This window comes from Tripterygium wilfordii, chromosome 14, assembly GCF_013401445.1.
Source record: "Tripterygium wilfordii isolate XIE 37 chromosome 14, ASM1340144v1, whole genome shotgun sequence".
Lineage (NCBI taxonomy): Eukaryota > Viridiplantae > Streptophyta > Magnoliopsida > Celastrales > Celastraceae > Tripterygium > Tripterygium wilfordii.
Window position 1 is genome coordinate 1,252,863 of NC_052245.1, and position 18,633 is coordinate 1,271,495.

At 40.3% G+C, this 18,633-nt stretch overlaps 4 protein-coding genes across 11 annotated transcripts; all 4 read right to left on the reverse strand.

Moving 5' to 3' along the window:
• Positions 1-206: 206 nt before the first annotated feature.
• Positions 207-10,748, reverse strand: LOC120014805 (B3 domain-containing transcription factor VRN1-like). 3 transcript variants are annotated; one of them, XM_038866873.1, is made up of 10 exons: positions 10,173-10,748; positions 4,065-4,339; positions 3,709-3,954; positions 2,962-3,103; positions 1,855-2,332; positions 1,555-1,757; positions 1,185-1,458; positions 943-1,103; positions 608-848; positions 207-499 (listed from the first exon to the last, which is right to left on the reverse strand). In XM_038866873.1, the coding sequence occupies exons 4-10, from the start codon at positions 3,040-3,042 to the stop codon at positions 468-470; spliced, it is 1,470 nt and encodes a 489-aa protein (XP_038722801.1). In that variant the 5' UTR covers positions 3,043-3,103; positions 3,709-3,954; positions 4,065-4,339; positions 10,173-10,748; the 3' UTR covers positions 207-467. The 3 variants fall into 3 exon arrangements, with proteins under 3 accessions (XP_038722801.1, XP_038722803.1, XP_038722802.1); XM_038866875.1 differs by having other exon boundaries at positions 3,709-3,958; XM_038866874.1 differs by having other exon boundaries at positions 3,709-4,339; positions 10,050-10,185.
• On the reverse strand, positions 3,192-10,380 carry LOC120015111. Its single transcript, XM_038867336.1, has 9 exons — positions 10,307-10,380; positions 10,173-10,183; positions 9,968-10,049; positions 9,785-9,893; positions 4,694-9,674; positions 4,370-4,491; positions 4,065-4,194; positions 3,788-3,954; positions 3,192-3,365 (listed from the first exon to the last, which is right to left on the reverse strand). The coding sequence occupies exons 1-9, from the start codon at positions 10,378-10,380 to the stop codon at positions 3,192-3,194; spliced, it is 5,850 nt and encodes a 1,949-aa protein (XP_038723264.1).
• A 1,210-nt stretch (positions 10,749-11,958) lies between the features above and the next one.
• Positions 11,959-16,077, reverse strand: LOC120015113 (B3 domain-containing protein LOC_Os12g40080-like). Its single transcript, XM_038867337.1, has 10 exons — positions 15,973-16,077; positions 15,365-15,571; positions 15,022-15,072; positions 14,004-14,555; positions 13,595-13,856; positions 13,391-13,498; positions 13,110-13,318; positions 12,680-12,959; positions 12,457-12,597; positions 11,959-12,229 (listed from the first exon to the last, which is right to left on the reverse strand). Exons 1-10 carry the CDS (start codon positions 16,075-16,077, stop codon positions 12,204-12,206), a joined length of 1,941 nt encoding a protein of 646 aa, XP_038723265.1. The 3' UTR covers positions 11,959-12,203.
• LOC120015404 (B3 domain-containing transcription factor VRN1-like) lies at positions 14,274-18,520 on the reverse strand. Of its 6 annotated transcripts, XM_038867826.1 has the most exons (8): positions 18,231-18,520; positions 17,207-17,689; positions 16,796-17,093; positions 16,560-16,700; positions 15,365-16,228; positions 14,988-15,072; positions 14,774-14,911; positions 14,274-14,555 (listed from the first exon to the last, which is right to left on the reverse strand). In XM_038867826.1, exons 1-5 carry the CDS (start codon positions 18,321-18,323, stop codon positions 16,194-16,196), a joined length of 1,050 nt encoding a protein of 349 aa, XP_038723754.1. In that variant the 5' UTR covers positions 18,324-18,520; the 3' UTR covers positions 14,274-14,555; positions 14,774-14,911; positions 14,988-15,072; positions 15,365-16,193. The 6 variants fall into 6 exon arrangements, with proteins under 6 accessions (XP_038723754.1, XP_038723752.1, XP_038723753.1 ...); XM_038867824.1 differs by lacking the exon at positions 14,988-15,072; XM_038867825.1 differs by lacking the exon at positions 14,988-15,072 and having other exon boundaries at positions 14,774-14,926.
• Positions 18,521-18,633: the final 113 nt, after the last annotated feature.

Sequence of the window (18,633 nt, forward strand, 5' to 3'; positions counted from 1 at the left end):
TATTTTTACTTTTTTTAGCCACTACAAATGATATATATATTTTTTTAAACCACTTTGAACATCTAATATATACCTAAACTCATTCGATACTTAAACTCGAGTCGTTAAGACAGACTTGACCTTATGAATCTAGCAAAATGTCGTCCATATCAGCTGGTGGTAATTGAGGAAGCAATGACAATATCAAACTGTGTTCACCAAAATAGTGTTCACTTGAGGAAAATTGCAGAAATATGGCTCACACAAGCTTCAAAATAGCATCTCAGTAGGATCAAATACACCATTATTTGATCCAAACTAGAGTAGCATTCAAAGGACAAAGTTCACCAGTACATGCTCATAAAAGTCTCCTAAGCATTGTGATATTACAAGCTCCAAAAACTACGACTTCAACACACACTAACATAGTTATATGTCGCCACAAAGATCCTCCATAAGTGTCATTCTTGAGCTTCTTCCTTCTTGGATTATTTGGACAACGTAGACATGCTCCCATTGCCTAATTTGGAAAAGAAATAAGAAAAAGGGATTTAAACAGAGAATTATATATAAAGCAGTCACATACCTGTGAAACATAGTGAAAGAAGATTATTTGGATCTTTATTACCTTGGAAAATAAAAACTTTGAATTTGACTTCATTGACGACCTTAATCAACTCAAAGATACATAGATCACCCGCTTTGATACCATTGTCTTTCACAAATTCCTGCCAACCACCATTGTAGAAAGCTGTTCGGTAACCTTTCCGTCCGTATTGAGCAGGCCAAGTTCTTCCATTAGGAACACAAAGGGTGACACCACTGTGATTTTCTGTAAGATGTTTCCTTGCGAATTCCGCAGGTATGGCCTGTACAGAAAATTATGAAGGCATTATCTGTGGTTTAAGTCGATACAATGCTTTAGTTCTGCAAGTCTACAAACTGTTGCAATTGAGAACTTACCAATCCAACTCCTCTATTAATATAAGATGGTTGCAGGGTCACCGGAAAATAAGGATTGTCAGAATTGAAAGCAATGTCCCTTTGTAAAGCTTCAACATTTTCAGAAGTCGTCTTCTTCTTTTTTCCTTCCCCGCTTGGTCCGCTTCCACAGATCTTCCCACCTAGTGACAAGTCAAAAATTTGATCAGCGGAATCATACATCAATGGAGCACCACCTTCTACATAAGCAGGTATATTCTCACCAAGTGACATATCAATATTAGGATTGTCATCAACTCGGAAGATACAAACCCTCAGTTTGATTTCGGAGATGTCAATCAACTTGAAAACACACACGTCACCAACTCTTAAAATATTATCATGCACAAATCGTTCCCAGCCAGATATGAGTCTCCCAATTGATTGGTTTGCATTGCGCTTGTACTTAGTTAACCATTTTCTGCCGTCAGAAACACAGAGGTAGACATCACTATGCCTTTTCCCAATATATTTCCTGCCAAATTTTGCTGGTATAGGCTGCAAATAAAAGTTCAAAGTGAGGCATGACTTGAAGGGATCCGATGCCAATATTCAAGTTAACAAGAAAACTTTAATGGAAAGTCGAAACCTTACCAAACCAACTGTCGGAGAAACATATGATTTCCGCATGACCCTCATGAAATGAGGATGTTCAGATCGCAAACAAGGTGCTCTTTGCAAAGCTTCAGATTGCTTCTGGCATGTCAGTCGTTGCGCTCTCTTAACAACCTTAGTCTTCCAACTTGTCATTCTAGATGTAGATGCAGCTATCTCCTTTTGGCTGGATGGCTGTACTCCTTATACATCATCACCAATCATCATAGTTGAGAGAAAATGTCAATAACTATGAACAACAAACGACACAAGGAGAAAACGCAAGTAAGAACACCATACCTACAAATTCTTCCGGAATTTTACTGGCAGAATCGATTTTTCTAAAATTTGGAGGCGGTGTTGAAACGCTCTTTCTTTGACTAGTTAAATCATTTCTTGCCTTCTTGTGTCCACTAGAAAAGGGTAAGGATGATGTCTTTCTTGCTCTGCTATCATCTTCAGCTCTTTCTTCTACAGACTCCCTCTGTTCTCCAGCTTGTTTAGGCTCCATACTGCAGATAGTAGGATATTGGATCTCCGTGCAACTCTGGTCGTATATAAACACACGAAAACTGCTACCTCCGTGATGCTCAAAAACTAGCAAGTGCCCGTATTCTAGAGAATAATACTCCACAAATTCTTGCCAACCATTTTGAAACCAAACATCCTTACCATGTTTTGACAATTCTACCGGCCAAGATGGACTACCTGGGACTTTAAGGTGCACTGAGTTTGGTATGCTACTTCCATATCTTTTCACAAACTTTCTTGGAATCCCCTGACCCGAATGCACACGAGTTTATTAATATTGAAGAATTAGGCATATATAATTATACATGCACAATCCGACAATTGAAAATTGAAAGTCCTGTTCTTGCATTGCTTTGAGCCTTATCTCTAATTGTTACTCACAGGAAGATAAATCCCTTCATCCAAAAATCGAACCGGTTTTATAATAGACAGAACAACCAAATTCAGAAAGAAACAGCCCTGATCAGCAGCAGAAGATGGAAGATATGTAACATAATAAGGCACCTAGGTTTGCTACACTGCTAACCCAAGTACAAAAGGAACATTAGCAAACATCCAATACAAAACTAGTAGCAAAATTATGCAAATTAGCAACAAAACACACAGAATCAGCACAAAATTTGTCATTTCTAAGAGAATAAATCCAAGGAAAAGCAAGAAAGTGTAAAAAAAGCAAAATAGAGAGGCTAGTGCCAGGGAACCATTATAGTAGAACCACACCAAGCCTAGACTCTTATCCATTACAATTAATCTACTGCATGGCCATGAAAGACTGCATGTGATGTCTGTGGAAAGTAACCATGAGGCTCTTTTTGTCTTCATTTGACAGCTAACAAAACTTGTCTCAACCCAAGTAAAAGTGTAAAGAATACTTACAAGCTTTCCTTCTCGAAGAATGTCATCAACAATGATCTTGAAGAACGACGGACCGTCACCTCCTATGCTAGTAGAACCCATATCCCTGCAGCTCTGGAAGAAAAAAAGCTTGCTATCTCGTTGTTCAGGAGAACTTGACCAACTGAAGCAGATAACACGGTATATATATGAACGATAATGCTATAAGAAACATTTGAAATGATTTTTCAAGATTTGGAAGTTGGTGGATGTCATGATGACCTAGTGAACAGAGAATATAGCTTATCAAATCCAGTCCTCGAAGCTTGAAATGTGTTTTTCTTTTTGAAATAAGCAACTTTTTCTTTACTTGGCCTCCATAAACCCACATCATCAGTAAACTTCCAAATGGGTGAAGTCCCATCAACAAGTACATGATTGCAAATCTATCTTTCCAGAAAAATAAAAAACTGTAAAGATAAAAAAATGTCCAACTCTACCATACATATGGGTTTCCCATGCATACTTCATCATTATTCTTGCATGTTCACTATATATTACTGTCAGAACTTAGATATACAAGCAAGCCCACAAACTTCCAGAAAGACCATACTAGCTTTCACATCCAAATATACTTTTATCTAATCCAACAGATTACAGATATGGCAACAATTACAAGGAAAATTTAAACAAACTCACGGCAACAACAATCTCTTGAGGATAACATTGTTATGCCAATAGCTCCCCTAACAACTAACAAGTGATCGTTCATGGTAATGAGTTGCTCACCACTTTCGTGCCACTGAAAATGGAAACTTGAGCAGAATCTTGTATCTTACACATTGTTAGCTCGTCTCTTCAACTAAACGTATGCAGACTTCTCCTTGTTGTTTAAAAGTCCTCCACCATCCTTGTTGCTTGCCAATTGATCACAGAATCTGGATTGGCAACATTGCTTCTTGCGAGCACATTCAGATAAAATATTATTCTCGGAGTTTCTTTTGTGCTCAACTCTGTTGCATCTACTCCCATGGCCTGACTTAAAAGGAAGCAGGGAAAAGAGAACAAAATATAGAAGGACAGAATGATATCATACAGTAATAGATTATTGAATCTCAACTTCTACATAGACGGATTTAACTTACCTTGTGATGGGTGGATATGTTTATCTTGATCAACTCGAAAAATATGCACTTTCAATTTGATTTCAGACCTCTTTATCAACTCAAAGACACAGACGTCACCGACTACTAAACTATTATCACGGCCAAATTCCTGCTAGCCATTAGCAAGTAACCCATTTGGTAGGTTTGCATAGCGCTGGTACTTAAGGGACCAAGTTCTCCCATCAGAGACACAAAGGGTGACATGACTTGGATTTTTTTCTGAAAAACCTCCTGTCAAACTTCCTTGGTACAACCTTGATGTAAATCAAGTGCAGATCTCAAACAAGAACAGGAACTAAAGCTTCGTTTCCCTGATAGCACGTTATAGAAATTATCCAGTACACAAGGATTACAATCAACAGGGTCGTAAACCTCAATAGAACAAGGAAACACTGAGAATCACTCTCTGAACAACGAGACTCACTCTCGGATAATAGGATAAACAGGAGAATCACTCTCTCTACTAGGAAATTAAGAAAACAGAAGGATTAAGTTCTTAGATCACCAAAAGTATCCTTCCCCTCACCTGACCCTAACCTTATACGATGACTAAGGAGAGTGGGCTGTGTTGTCGGGCCCATTGGGCCTGCTTGGAGTATTGTTAGGACTTGCACCAATTCCCTCCCCACTTGAAGGAATCAACTCTGGTGATGACTGGTTTACATAGCGCTCCAGGAGGCCGGGATAGGTTGACTGGATTTGGGTGGCTGTCATCCACACGGCTTCAGAGAAAGGTTTATCATGCCACGCAACGAGGAACTTATCATAACCACCACGTCGCGTCGAGACGAACTGGTGATCCAGAATGCTAGCTGGTGCATCCTCAGCTGGGGAGGCAGAAGGAAGATAGGGTGTGGGCAAACTGTCATCAACTGGAGGACTGGACAAAGTAAGGTCTTCGACATTGAAGATGGGACTAATCTTCAAGGTGCCAGGTAATTCCACAAGATAAGCATTGGGACCCAGCCGTTGCTTGATTTGGTAAGGACCGGCTTTACGGGCATGAAGTTTATGATACGTACCCTGAGGAAAACGTTCCGCGCGAAGTCGAATAAGGACCCAATCCCCTTCTTGAAACTCGACATGGCGACGGTGGGCATCAGCTTGCTGTTTATAACTATCATTACTGAGAATGATTCGCCGCTTGATGTCAGCGTGTACAGACCGAAGGTGATCTGCCAGTTCCAGAGCTAGTTCACTTGGTCGAAGTTTACTAGGTAATTCATGCAGATCTATGGGGGCCTTTGGTTGGATGCCATAAGCAGCCTCAAAAGGAGAACAACCAATAGTGCGATTGCGAGAACTGTTGAAAGCAAATTCAGCAATAGGGAGAACAACATCCCATGAGCTACCCTGCCCATTAACCAAACAGCGTAGAAGATTACCCAAACTGCGATTCACCACCTCGGTTTGACCGTCTGTTTGGGGATGAAAGGCGCTAGAATACTTGAGTTTCGTACCCAACTTGATCCATAATGTCTTCCAAAAATAGCTCACAAATTTCCTATCTCTATCCGACACTAAACTGAGAGGAAGACCGTGGAGACGCACAACATCACGTAAGAATAGGGAGGCAATACGAGAGGCATCATGTGTGCGACTACACGCGACGAAGTGGGCCATCTTGGAAAATCTGTCAACAACCACCATAACAGAATCATGACCAGCCGCTGTCTTGGGTAACCCCAATATAAAATCAAGACTTAAGTGTTCCCATGGGTGGTCGGGGACGGGGAGAGGATTGTAAAGACCAGTATTATGCTTGCCACCTTTGTTTATTTGACAAACTCGACACTGTTTCACCACTTTAGTGACGTCCCGTCGTAGGTGAGGCCAAAAGAACCTATCTTCGACCAAGGACAGGGTTTTGTCGATGCCAAAATGACCGGCTAATCCCCCCTCATGAAGTTCAAGAATCAAAAATTCACGAATGGATCCCGAGGGAACACACAAACGTAAATCACGAAACAAGAAGCCATTCTGAATAATATAGTTGCCAACTGTGGATTGATCACCGCTTGTTATAGACATCCAGACTTCTGCAAAATCAACATCCGTAGCGTACTGGTGAGGAAACTGTTCAAAACCAGTGATTGTGGCCTCAAAAGCGACCAGGAGGTGATTACGTCGGCTGAGAGCATCGGCGACGCGATTGTCTTTTCCTGCTTTATGTTTAATCACAAAATTGAATTGTTGCAAAAAGTTGAACCACCGAGCATGGCGTGCATTCAATTTCTGTTGTGACTGTAGATGTCTCAGCGAATCATGGTCGGTGAAGAGGATGAATTCTCGATACACCAAGTAATGCTTCCAATGTTTGACTGTCTGGACTAAAGCATAAAGTTCAATATCATAAGTCGAATAGCGCTTGCGGCACTCATTCAGCTTCTCACTGAAGAAGGCAATTGGGTGCCCTTCCTGGCTAAGAACTCCACCAATACCAATGTGAGAGGCATCACAACAGATTTCAAAAACCAGCTCAAAGTTGGGCATCCGAAGGATCGGTGTGTGAGTCATGAGAGTCTTGATGTCCAAAAAGGCTGTATTGGTAGCATCAGACCACTGAAATGTAGACAGCTTGAGGCACTCAGTGAGAGGTGCCACTATCGCACTGAATCCACGAATAAACCTCCTATAAAAGGTGGCCAACCCATGAAAACTGCGGACGTCATGTGTACTGGTAGGGGTAGGCCACTCCACAATTGCCCGGATTTTATCTGGATCTGCTTCAATACCCCGATCTGAAATAACAAACCCCAAGAAAGTGACTTGTGACTGAAGGAATAGACACTTTTGTCGATTGACAAAAAGTTGTTCAGCCTGCAAAACTTGAAAAACTACCCGCAGGAGGGAAATATGATCAGAAGGGGACTTGCTAAATACAAGAATATCATCGAAATAAATAACAACGAACTTCCCAATATGCGGACGGAAAGCGTGAGTCATCAACCGCATAAAGGTGCTTGGGGCGTTGGAAAGCCCAAACGGCATAACAAGCCACTCATATAGGCCATCCCGGGTTTTAAACGCGGTTTTCCACTCATCCCCGGGTCGAATTCGGACTTGATGATAGCCACTTTTAAGGTCAATCTTGGAAAACACTTGTGCGCCACATAGCTGGTCCGTGAGATCATCAATACGAGGAATAGGAAACCGATATTTGATAGTGAGCTTGTTGATTGCCCGACTATCCACACACATGCGCCACGTGCCATCTTTCTTGGGAGTGAGGAGCGCGGGCACGGCACAAGGGCTGGTACTTTCCCTAATAAAACCTTTGGACAGGAGACCTTCCACTTGCCGTCGTAATTCATCATGTTCCTTAGGATTCATCCTGTATGAGGGAAGGTTGGGTAAGCTGGATCCAGGGATAAGGTCAATGGCATGTTGGATAGAACGCATGGGAGGTAGGTGATCAGGTAGGTCCTCGGGCATAATGTGAGCGTGCTCTTTTAGAAGCTGGGATAGTTCTGGGTCCAGGGGTAAGTCAATGGTGTTTTTGGATTGGGCTGGTTGGACCAACACAAAGAGGCACAACTGAGTTTCTTGACATGCTTCATCAAATTGGGTCATAGTAAGGACTTGTGGTTTAGTAGGACAAGGCTCTTTAGGAGGACATGAGATAGGATTGCTGGGAATTTTAAGGCTATCTGGTCTCATAGGTTTGAGAGTGATGCGGCGTCCCTTATCAATGAAGGAATACGTGTTAGCTCTCCCTTGGTATGATACATCGTGATCATAGAGCCAAGGGCGGCCAAGGAGAAGTTGACAAGCTGTCATCGGGAGAACATCACAGCACACTGAATCTTTATACCGACCCAGAGAAAAAGAGAGTAAACATTGGAGCTTGACGGGTATCGACGTATCATTCACCCAACTAACACGATAGGGCATCGGATGCTTAGTCGTTTTAAGTCTCATCCGGTTCACAAGATCTTCAGCCACCACATTCATTCCACTCCCACTATCAATAATGACATCTAGAGCTCCTGTACCAAATTCAACCCGAGTATGAAAAATACTTGTGCGCAGCCAGTGCTCATCTGAATTGGCGGTTCGTGCTTGGCCCGTGAGAATCCTCCTAATGACACAATTGGGCAATGTAGATGCTTCTAACTCCTCCTCTTCATAAGCTGGATCCTGGAGGGGGGTCTCCTCTGTCATGTCAGGGGTTAGATCGGGTAAATCATTACCGCAGACCAAGGCAACCTTCTGGTTTTTGGTAGGACACAAAACTGCATAATGCCCTCTCCCATTGCACTTATAACACCTCGGTCCGGTACCTTCGGAAGGCTTATCTACGGCCTTGCCTGAATGGTTGTGACGCCCAGGGACCATGTTGGAAGATTCAGGCTTGTTACGCAAACCCCGCACATCAGTAGGCTTGGGTTCAAATGAAGTGGGTCTCGGTCGCGATGTAGAGAGTTTCATCTGAGTCTCAATTTCTTTAGCGAGTTGGTGGGCCTCTTCCAAGCTGGTTAGGGATAACTGCATAGATAACATGTGCTTCTTAATTTCCTCATTAAGCCCGTTGATGAAACGAGTAACAGTTTGCTCTTCATCTTCTGTCACGCCACTGCGCACACTAAGATCATGGAAACGGTGTGCATATTCGTCTACCGAAGAACGATCCTGGCGTAGATTCAAGAGTTCACGGAACTTAAGTGCTCTGTAATTTTTTGGCAGATATTTCTTACTCAAGCGTGCCTTCATAATCTCCCAATCAGTAATTGCTGGCTGTTGAAGTCGGTATTGTTGCTCCTCAACGTTCAACCACCACACCTTGGCTGCCCCTTTTAACTTAGCTTTAACCAATTGGACCTTGGACCAATCTGGAACACTATACCACTGAAGATATTCTTCCAAGGCAGTCAACCAATCTTTAAACTCGTTGGGCTCCATATTGCCTGAGAAATCAGAGACTTCCAATTTAACACGACGAGAGACATCGGTGTAGTGATCATACTGTCTAGGATGCCCAACCTGGTCAGGGTGGGAAGGTGCATAATAAGCTTCACCATAGGAGTTGTGTGGTGTAGAGTGTGGGCCCGGTGGATATTGTGGGGGTATGTGTGGGTATGGAGGGTATGGGTATGGGGGTGGGGGTTCTGGTTGTCGTACCGAGGCTTCAGTGAAACGTGGCAGAGGTAGGGGATGTCGTTGGGGAGGAAGTCTAGGAGGTGGGTATCGGAGATGTGGAGGAACTGGTCTTGGTGGGAGAACATGTAAGGGGGGGCGAATTTGGGGAAACGGGGGTGGTGGAAGTACTGTGGGTGGGGGGTTGTGTCCGGGGGCAGGAAGGTCATCCTGTTTGGGCAGATCCATTGGGTCAGCCAAACTATCAGGACTGGAGGCGCGGCTGTCGCGATCTGGAGCACTGTCCTCATCAACAGGGTTGGCACCATCCACAAGGGGATCTACCGCGTTCAGTGCAGTAGGGAAGAGGTGCTCCCAAACCGTGTCTACTTTGTCGGCCAGTAAATCCATCCGCCGAGACATAGATTCCATAAGCTGCTCAAGCCTGGATTCTGTGGTGTTGTACTGTCGACCGCTGCGTGTGGTGCTCATGTCGAAGCACACGCAAAGCCTCTGATACCAAAATTGATGTAAATCAAGTGCAGATCTCAAACAAGAACATGAACTAAAGCTTCGTTTCCCTGATAGCACGTTAGAGAAATTATCCAGTACACAAGGATTACAATCAACAGGGTCGTAAACCTCAATAGAACAAGGAAACACTGAGAATCACTCTCTGAACAACGAGACTCACTCTCGGATAATAGATAAACAGGAGAATCACTCTCTCTACTAGGAAATTAAGAAAACAGAAGGATTAAGTTCTTAGATCACCAAAAGTATCCTTCCCCTCACCTGACCCTAACCTTATACGATGACTAAGGACAGTGGGCTGTGTTGTCGGGCCCATTGGGCCTGCTTGGAGTATTGTTAGGACTTGCACCAAACCTGTACCAAAACATTGAAAGCATCTAATGAATAGAGGGATTTTACAGAGAATATTTCTTAGGCTTTCTTATCTTTGACTAGCTATGAGGATGTTACCAAATTTTTGGAGTGTAGAAAACTTACCAAACCATGTCCTGAAACATAAGATGGCTGCATGACCATCTTTAAAAAAAGGATATTTAGATTGGAAAGCACTAACTCTCTGGAAAGCTTCGACCTTTTTTAAGGTATTTCACTGATGATGCTCTCTCGAAAACATTAGATTTCTGACATCCTGGACAAGCTGAGCTGCTGAAGACGGGGGCGGAGGGACGTTAATGGTAAGGGGCATTGCCCCCTTAGTTTTTAAAAAAAATACCCATATAGTATTAATGTTTTCTACTTTATCCAATATACTTGATAGAATGTGGATGTTCCAGGTGTTCTTCGTTCTTCTGGTTTCATGGTTGCTTAACCTAATTCCTCTTCTCTAAATTGAGTTTCGAATATCACGAATACAAACATCTACTATGGTGGGCTGGTGTTTTGTTTATGTTCTCTTGTCATGGGCTTCGTCATTATTGGGCTCATTTGTCTTGTTATCAGATTCAGTCTTTTAAACTCTTTGGGCCCATATCTCTGGCCTTATTTTACATGTATTATTATTCAAATTTCCTTTCCATTTATTTCGGTCTTCACTCTTGACCGTTCCAAGTGTTCAAGAGTCCTATATAAGTATATACAGTGGCGGAGATAGGCGGGTGGAGTGGGGTTAAGTGACCCACTCAATTTTTTTTAAAAAAAAAAATTAATATATGTAATATTTTATTTGTTATTTGTCAAATTATAATATGTTTATTTTTATAACTATGATTATTTGGGTTATTTTAACTAATATCATTTTGTCCTCTTAATAAGTTATTTTGGTATATAATTGTTTATCATTATAGAAAGTGCGACCCCAGTGACAATCCATCCCAACTCCGCCAGTGAGTATATATGTTCTCAAATTGTGCCGTTGTGGTTTAAGTGAATGAGATGTCTATTTTTATTCGCCTCTCTCTCTTCCTTGATCTCTAATTCTTCTCTTCTTCTTTCTTCTTCTTCTACTTCATTGCTTCAACCTGCAACAAATCATAAACTGTCAAAAATATCAATACTATCCATTTATCTTCTCCCTTAATAAACTGGTAGGCAGTCTCCACAAAGATGAAATGCCAAACAAAATTGAATGATCGAAAGGCAAAGGGCAAGAGAAAATTGTGCTTACTAGCTTTCTTGATCGAAGAGCATCTTCGAGAATGATCTCGAAAAATCTTTGACGTAAAGGTGAAGAGATCATTGTCACTCTCGCCGGAAGAATTCATGGCTCACCAGTTCAAACCTAGGGCTTCAATGCTCTTCGTGATAACTTGGGGTTGTGGGAATTGGGTCTGTTAAATAAAGAACAGAGACCAAAACAGAGAGACTCTTGCAGTGCATTGAAGGGAAGATATGAGAGAGACTCATGCAGCCGGCAACAAAGTCACTGATAACACGAACAGAGCAAGGAACAGAGGAACTGATGAACTGACGAATGTTAACAGAGCTTCTAAGCAAGATCAATAGAACGGCTCAGAATCAAAATCACAGGCAATTGGTCTTTCGAAAGAGTTTGTTATCAAATACCAGTTATGCATGCTCCCTCCAATTAAGAGCGCGCTCTGTAAGCCCTAATTTATTAGGGTTCTTATTAGGTTTTTGTGAAATACAGTAATAGGGTTAATTAGGTTTGTTTATTGTGTGATTGCTTAATATTTTGAGAAATTAAACTTATTTACTCTGTTCTGCTCTGTGAATTACTACCTGAATTAACCGAGTTTCCTGGTAATAGATCCCTTGAAAGTGATTACTTTGAGCGCAAACTTAATCTCACCTTCACAAACCCAGATAAAAGTGAATGCATGGTGGCAAATAAACCAGTAAATTTGAAGTTTTCATACAGTCATACTAATCCATTAAGGATAGAACATACAATTTAAGTTCTTAACAAAACAATCGACCTAGTTAAGCAGCATTTATGAAAAGGAAACCTTAAGCACAGCAACATTGCTCTAAGTCAGCTCAGAGAGACGAATGCAAGGTGGCCACCGGCAATCTTGTTGGAGTATGCTGGATAGTTTCAAGTGCCAAAACTTAATGCAAAGTTTCATCCTTACAGTCTGCACGGAGGAAAAAACTATGAACATTATCGAAAAATAAAGCAGATTAGTCATGCTGATATACAAATAGACAGTGCAGTGACACTAAAAATTTTGTTGCAAAGCAAGTTTACTTTAAGGTGTGTGTCCAAAAGTCTGTTTAATGTGCCGAATTGTGACAGGAGGTTGATCTAATGATCTCACAACATACACTTCTCTATGTATGAATCTCTGGATGAAAATCTTACCAAATTTCTGCTTCAGTTTCTTTGCTTGTCGATTGGTCCTAAAATCAATACATGGCTCTCCAAGATTGCAAGCACAATCAGATACAGTATTTTTCTCCAAGCTTCTCTTGGGCTCAACTCGATTCGGTCCACTTCCATGGCCTGATTTTAAAAAGAAATTGGCCAAAAAAAGAAGAAAATAAACAGAGAGATTTAGCTTCTACAGAAACAGCTAACTTCTTACCGAGTGACTGCTGGTTATTTAGATCTTCAATGACTCGGAAAATAACAACTTTGAATTTTATTTTGGAGATCTCAATCAATTCGAAGACACAAACATCACCAACTTTTAAACTATTGTCACGCACGAATTCCCTCCAGCCATGGTAGAGTTTTGTCTTTGAATATGATTTATTTGCAGACTGACGGTATTCAGCAGTCCAAACTCTCTTGTCTGAAACACATAGGGTGACATCACTTTGCATTTCCCTGAGATACTTCCTGGCGAATTTGCTCGGTATTGTCTATACAGAAAATTTGTAATTAAAGCATGAATTGAAGGAATCATGGAACAATTTTTGTATACATTATTCATGCATGGATGCAACGTGCATGTTTAAGTCGAAAAGATTCTTTTTTCGTAAGTTTACAAACTATTGCAATTGAAAACTTACCACTCCTGCGAATCCAACTGCTCCAGGAACATAACTTGGATGTATGAGAAGCTTGAAAAAAGGATTTTCGGATTGGAAAGCTCTTGCTCGCTCGAAAGCTTGACTAATTTCTTTGGAATTCAACGACAGTGTTTGCTCAACAACCTCAGCTTTTGGGCATCTCAAACCAGTAGACATGCCTCCGTTTTTCATTAAAGTTTTATCCCCCTCTGTTAGCAGTCATAATATAATTATGGAAACATACCAAAGCTGTATGCGATATAAGCACATAACATAAGTACCTCCGGATTCTCGCATGCAACAATGTGAAGTCCCAGTCTTCAACCTAGTAGAATATTGCGAACAATTTTTCTTCATGTGCGAAACTCTTTTGGGCGTACTTTCATGGCCTGTTTTGAAAAAAAGAAAAGAAGAATAAAGTACAGAGCATTCACAGTCATTGACATATGTAGCATCACATTCTACACAAACATATATCTTCTCACCTTGTGCAAAATGGATACCATGATTCACTTGGAAAATAGCAACTTTCAATTTGATTTCAGAGATCTTAATCAACTCAAAGAAACAAACATCATCAACTTTTAAACCATTGTCACATGCAAATTTATGCCAGCCATGGATGAGGTAGAACCGTTTATCCCTGCGATGGCATTTGGCTGACCATGTTCTCCCTTCGGGAACATAGAGGGTGATATCCATTCGCTTTTCTGTGAGATATTTCTTGGCAAAGGCCGCCGGTATCGCCTGCATAGAGAATTTCGATGTAAGGTATGAATTGAAGGGATCAACTCCCAGAACTTCTTATACATATCCATGATACATGCTTAACTGACAACATTTGTTCTTTTACAAATCTGCAAGTTTACAAAAATATTGCAACAGAAAACTTACCAATCCATTTCCTCTATGAAGATAAGTTGGTCCCAAAACCACCTTGAAATAAGGATATACTGATTGGAAATCACTAGCTCTCTTGCAAGCTTCGACATATATCTTGGATGTCAATGAGCATTTTTGCTCTATTTGACTGGTTGAATCATGTTTCATCTTCATTTGAGAATAAGAGCATGGCAAAGGTGATCTACCTAACATTTCGATAGAGTCGTCATCCTCAGTTTTTTCTCTCATATTAGGCTCGTTATATTCTCCGTTGTGTTTAGGCTCCTCACTGCAGACAGGATTATTGTATGGATATTTCGTCTCCGTGGCACTCTTATCAAACATAAATACACTAAATTGGTTACATCCTTCAAGTTCAAATACCAGCAAGTGACCGTAATCCAGAGAATAATACTCTGAAAATTCTCGCCAACCATTTTGCAACCAAACATTTTCACCATGTTTTGATAATCCTACTTGCCAAACTGCACCACTTGGGACCCTAAGGCACACTGAGTCTGGCAGTTCACTTCCATAAAGTTTCATAAACTTTCTTGGTATTGCCTGGTTTTTTGGGGGGACAAAAAGGGGAAGAAAAAACTCAAATTATGCACATGGAAATCCATAGAAGAATTAAAGAACAAAGAAAAAACTCAAATTTTCACATCACTTTATCAAGGATGCACACTAGCGCAAGATTATTGTTTCAACAAATAAAAAGTACAACGGAATTCACAATGTAATAACATTCATCAGAGGAAACTAGAGGGAATAATGCTTACAAATTTTTTTGTTCGAATATCATTGTCGAGTATTATCTTGACAAAATGGGGTCTCTTGGATGTAAAGAACAAACGATCATCATCCCTTCGCCTAGTAGAACTCATGGTTCAGCAGCTCCAAACTAGCCTTTGAAATATCTATAAGAACTTGGACTGATGAAAGCAGATATAAAACATATATATAAATACGCAGTTATGCACAATAAATCCTAACCTACAAGAGACAGTTGCATTTATTTCCACATTACTGATGGTGATGATGAAGTTTTTCTATAGGTGATGGTGATGACGAAGTAAAACTGAAGAAACAGAAAAAAAAAATGTCAATAAATATTCACTCATATCTAGACAGGCTCCTTCAAAGTCCACAAGCAGATTGATGAACACAGTCAAGCATACATATGCAATTTATGCCAACAAGCACTTGACCAATAATCAATCAGCTAAACCATGCAAAAGTCTACTGTTGACTGAGAATTAGACTTCTGAAATTAAATGCAGTCAGACCACCATAAAACCTACCTTGAAAATAATGTAAATAGTTGCAGTCAGACCAGTGACAAGACACAGAACTAAATTTTTTTTACTTACCAGCACTCTTAACCAGACATGATGGCTGAAAATACCACACAATTGCTGACTGACCATGAGGGCTTGAAATTGCAGGTTCAGTGCTGTTCCAGTTGAGTTTTGATAACCGAGGTTTTTGGATTCCATTGTCAGTGGATCTGGCCTGATCTTGTATATGAGCTGCTTCCCCAACCAAGTGAGATTTCCTGGTAGGCAGGCTTGTTGCCACTTAAACAATACCTCCGAAAACAGTTACTTTAAGCACACATAGGTATCTGTGAAACTGAGCGCAACTATTAATAACCATAGTGATTTCAGCCAGGCTTAGGTTTTCAAGTTCTGTGGGAGTCCTCATTTGATCAAAATGCAAATGGGTGTAGGGTGAAAGTAGCATATAAATTGTCTACTAATTAAAAAGGGTAACAGGTGAATCTCAACTTGACCAAAGAAGATGAGAAGATATATAGCATATATCTTATCTAGCATATATTACTTGACACACACTCACCGAATGGAATTTCTTGCCCTAATCCGTTAAGGACAAGAAAATGTGATTGCAGGTCTTGGAACGATTATTTTTAACTACATATCTAATGACTTCAAAACACAAGTGCTCCTGATCAATATACTAAGCAATCAACATCATTCACCAGCATTCTGAAAATGGGAAGCTGTAGCACAGCAGCATTCCTCTTAACCAGACTAAGATGCAAAATTTCGAACTTGCACATCATTTTCCCTCAAATATGGTCTCATCACCTTTGATATTGTTCGAGTACACCAAATGGTTGAACAGATTCACAGGCCAATATATAACAGCAACCTTAAAACCACTTCATCTTAGCCTTGGTCAACAATCTTGATGGCAAATGTTCTCGATGCAGTCTGCAAACGAAAAAAAAAATGTATGAATATTATTAACATAAGTTATGTTATTTGTGGAAGCTGATGAAAACAATTAGCATTTCAGTTTTTACACAGAAACTACAGTGTGGACTTGTTTACTTTTGTCTTTAGTAACACTGGAAAAAACAATAAATCATCAAAAAGTCTGTCTACTATGGAGTTCAATATGTTGGAATCAAGCAGTTGATCTCAGAAGATACTCTTCTTCGGAAAGAAAATAAGGCATAGTATTTACATCAGAACTGGAAATGAGACATAAGGTTCATAAACACTAGGTGCCTAAACATAAAGATAGAAAAAAAAATCTTACCAAGCTCTTGCTTGACTTTCTTTGCTTGCCAATTGCTCAGACAATTAAGACATAATACTTCCTTCTTGCAAGCACAATCAGATACAAAAAATTTCTCCCTGGTTCTTTTGGGCTCAACTCCACTAGGTCCACTCCCATGGCCTGGTTTCAAAAAGGAAAAATAAACAGGAAAAGCGTATCATGAAGTCATAGACTTAAAGGATCGTTACATTCTACATAAACAAATATCGTCTCACCTAAGGACAAGTGCATCTTTGGATCTCCATGCATGTTGGGATCTTCATTAACTTGGAAAATAAAAACTTTGAACCGGACTTCAGAGATATTAATCAATTCAAAGACACAAACATCACCAACTTTCAAGTTGTTGTCATGCACAAATTCATGCCAGCCACGATAAAGTAATGTCCTCTGATCTGATCGCTCCTTATGGTGATGATATTCAGTAGACCAGGTTCTCCCAGTAGAAACACAGAGGGTGACATCGCTTTGATTTTCTCTGAGATACCTTCTGGCAAAGGCCATTGGTATCCGCTGAAGAAAGTTTAAAGGCAAAGCATGAATTGAAGGAATTATCAAGTGCAACTCGTTTAAGTTGACATATTTTTATCTTTCAAGTTTGTGAACTTATGCAGTCCAAAACTTACCAACCCATAACCTTTACGCACAGAAGTTTGTGTCATGACCACCTTGAAATATGGATTTTCTGATGTGGCTCTCTGGAGAGTTTCAGCAATTTTCTCAGATGTTAAAGGCCATTTTCTCATCTTCTTGTGAGGATGAGGAACATGTAAAGGTGACCTCTTTCTTGCCCTTGGGCTTACAGTGAATTCATCCAACATCTCAATAGAAGCATGATCCTCAGAACTATAGTGTGTGTAGTTGATTTCTGTGGCACTCTTATCAAATATAACTACATTGAATCGGCTACATCCTTCGTGTTCAAATACTAGCAAGTGCCCATATTCCATAGAATAATATTCCGCAAATTCTCGCCAACCGTGTTCTAACCAAACATTGTCATTATACCTGGATAGTTCTACCTGCCAAACAGCACCACTTGGGACTCTGACAGACACTGATTTTGGAATGGCACTTCCATATTCTTTCACAAAATTTCTTGGTAATTCCTAATAAAGAAAGAAAAACAACCCAAATCATGCACATGGAGATTCGTTGACAACAAAGAGTTTGGCATACATACACACAATTAGCAACACTGTAGCTCAAATTCATTGATTAGGCACTTAAATTATTTTAAGAGTTATATTTCTCTCATTGTGACATTGTGAGAAATAAGAAGCTTCGTCTGAATTGCAAACGGCATTTGTCATAAAAAGAGCAAATTGATTCACAAAGCAATTGACTTGATCAGCAGGAGAAACAAGTAGCAAAACATATAGATTACCAACAAAAGATAGAGACACTTCAAGCTGATTCTATCTTCGTGTTGCTACATGCAAGTATTAGTTGAACAAGAAAAGTAACCTAATTGCTTAAAACTAATAGATAGATTTGGCTTCAAGGCCCCAACAAAAAGCACTGCAATAATTAATTCACCTTTGCTTCATCATTTTACACAACCCACAGAGTGAAGAAAGCCTGAGGAAAACAGGAAATCATAGAACTTGAAAATAGAGAGAAACGGGGAAAACCGGAAAAGGTACATACAAGCTTTCCTTCTTGAATGGTTTGCTCAAGGATTATCTTGAAAAAATGGGGTCTCTTCGGTACAAAGCAGGAGAGAACATCAGTAGAAGTCATGGCTTATACTCCAAACGCGCCTGAATACACTCTGTGAGAATTTCGGCAGACGAAAGAAGATGACACACCATGCATAAACCCTGCTGCCTCTGCAAGGAATTAATTTCATCACTCACTCTCATATGAAGATGAGCAATTGAGCATTGATTTCCAGTAGTCAAACCGCAGGATTCGAGGCCGGGTACTGTTTGTGTATCACCGTCAAAGCTAACAAATGTAATAATGTCTCATCGCTGAGATTTATTTATATTGGGCTCAAAATGCAGGCCCTCTGAATTGTTTTTTATATTGGGCTCAATGGATCCCATTA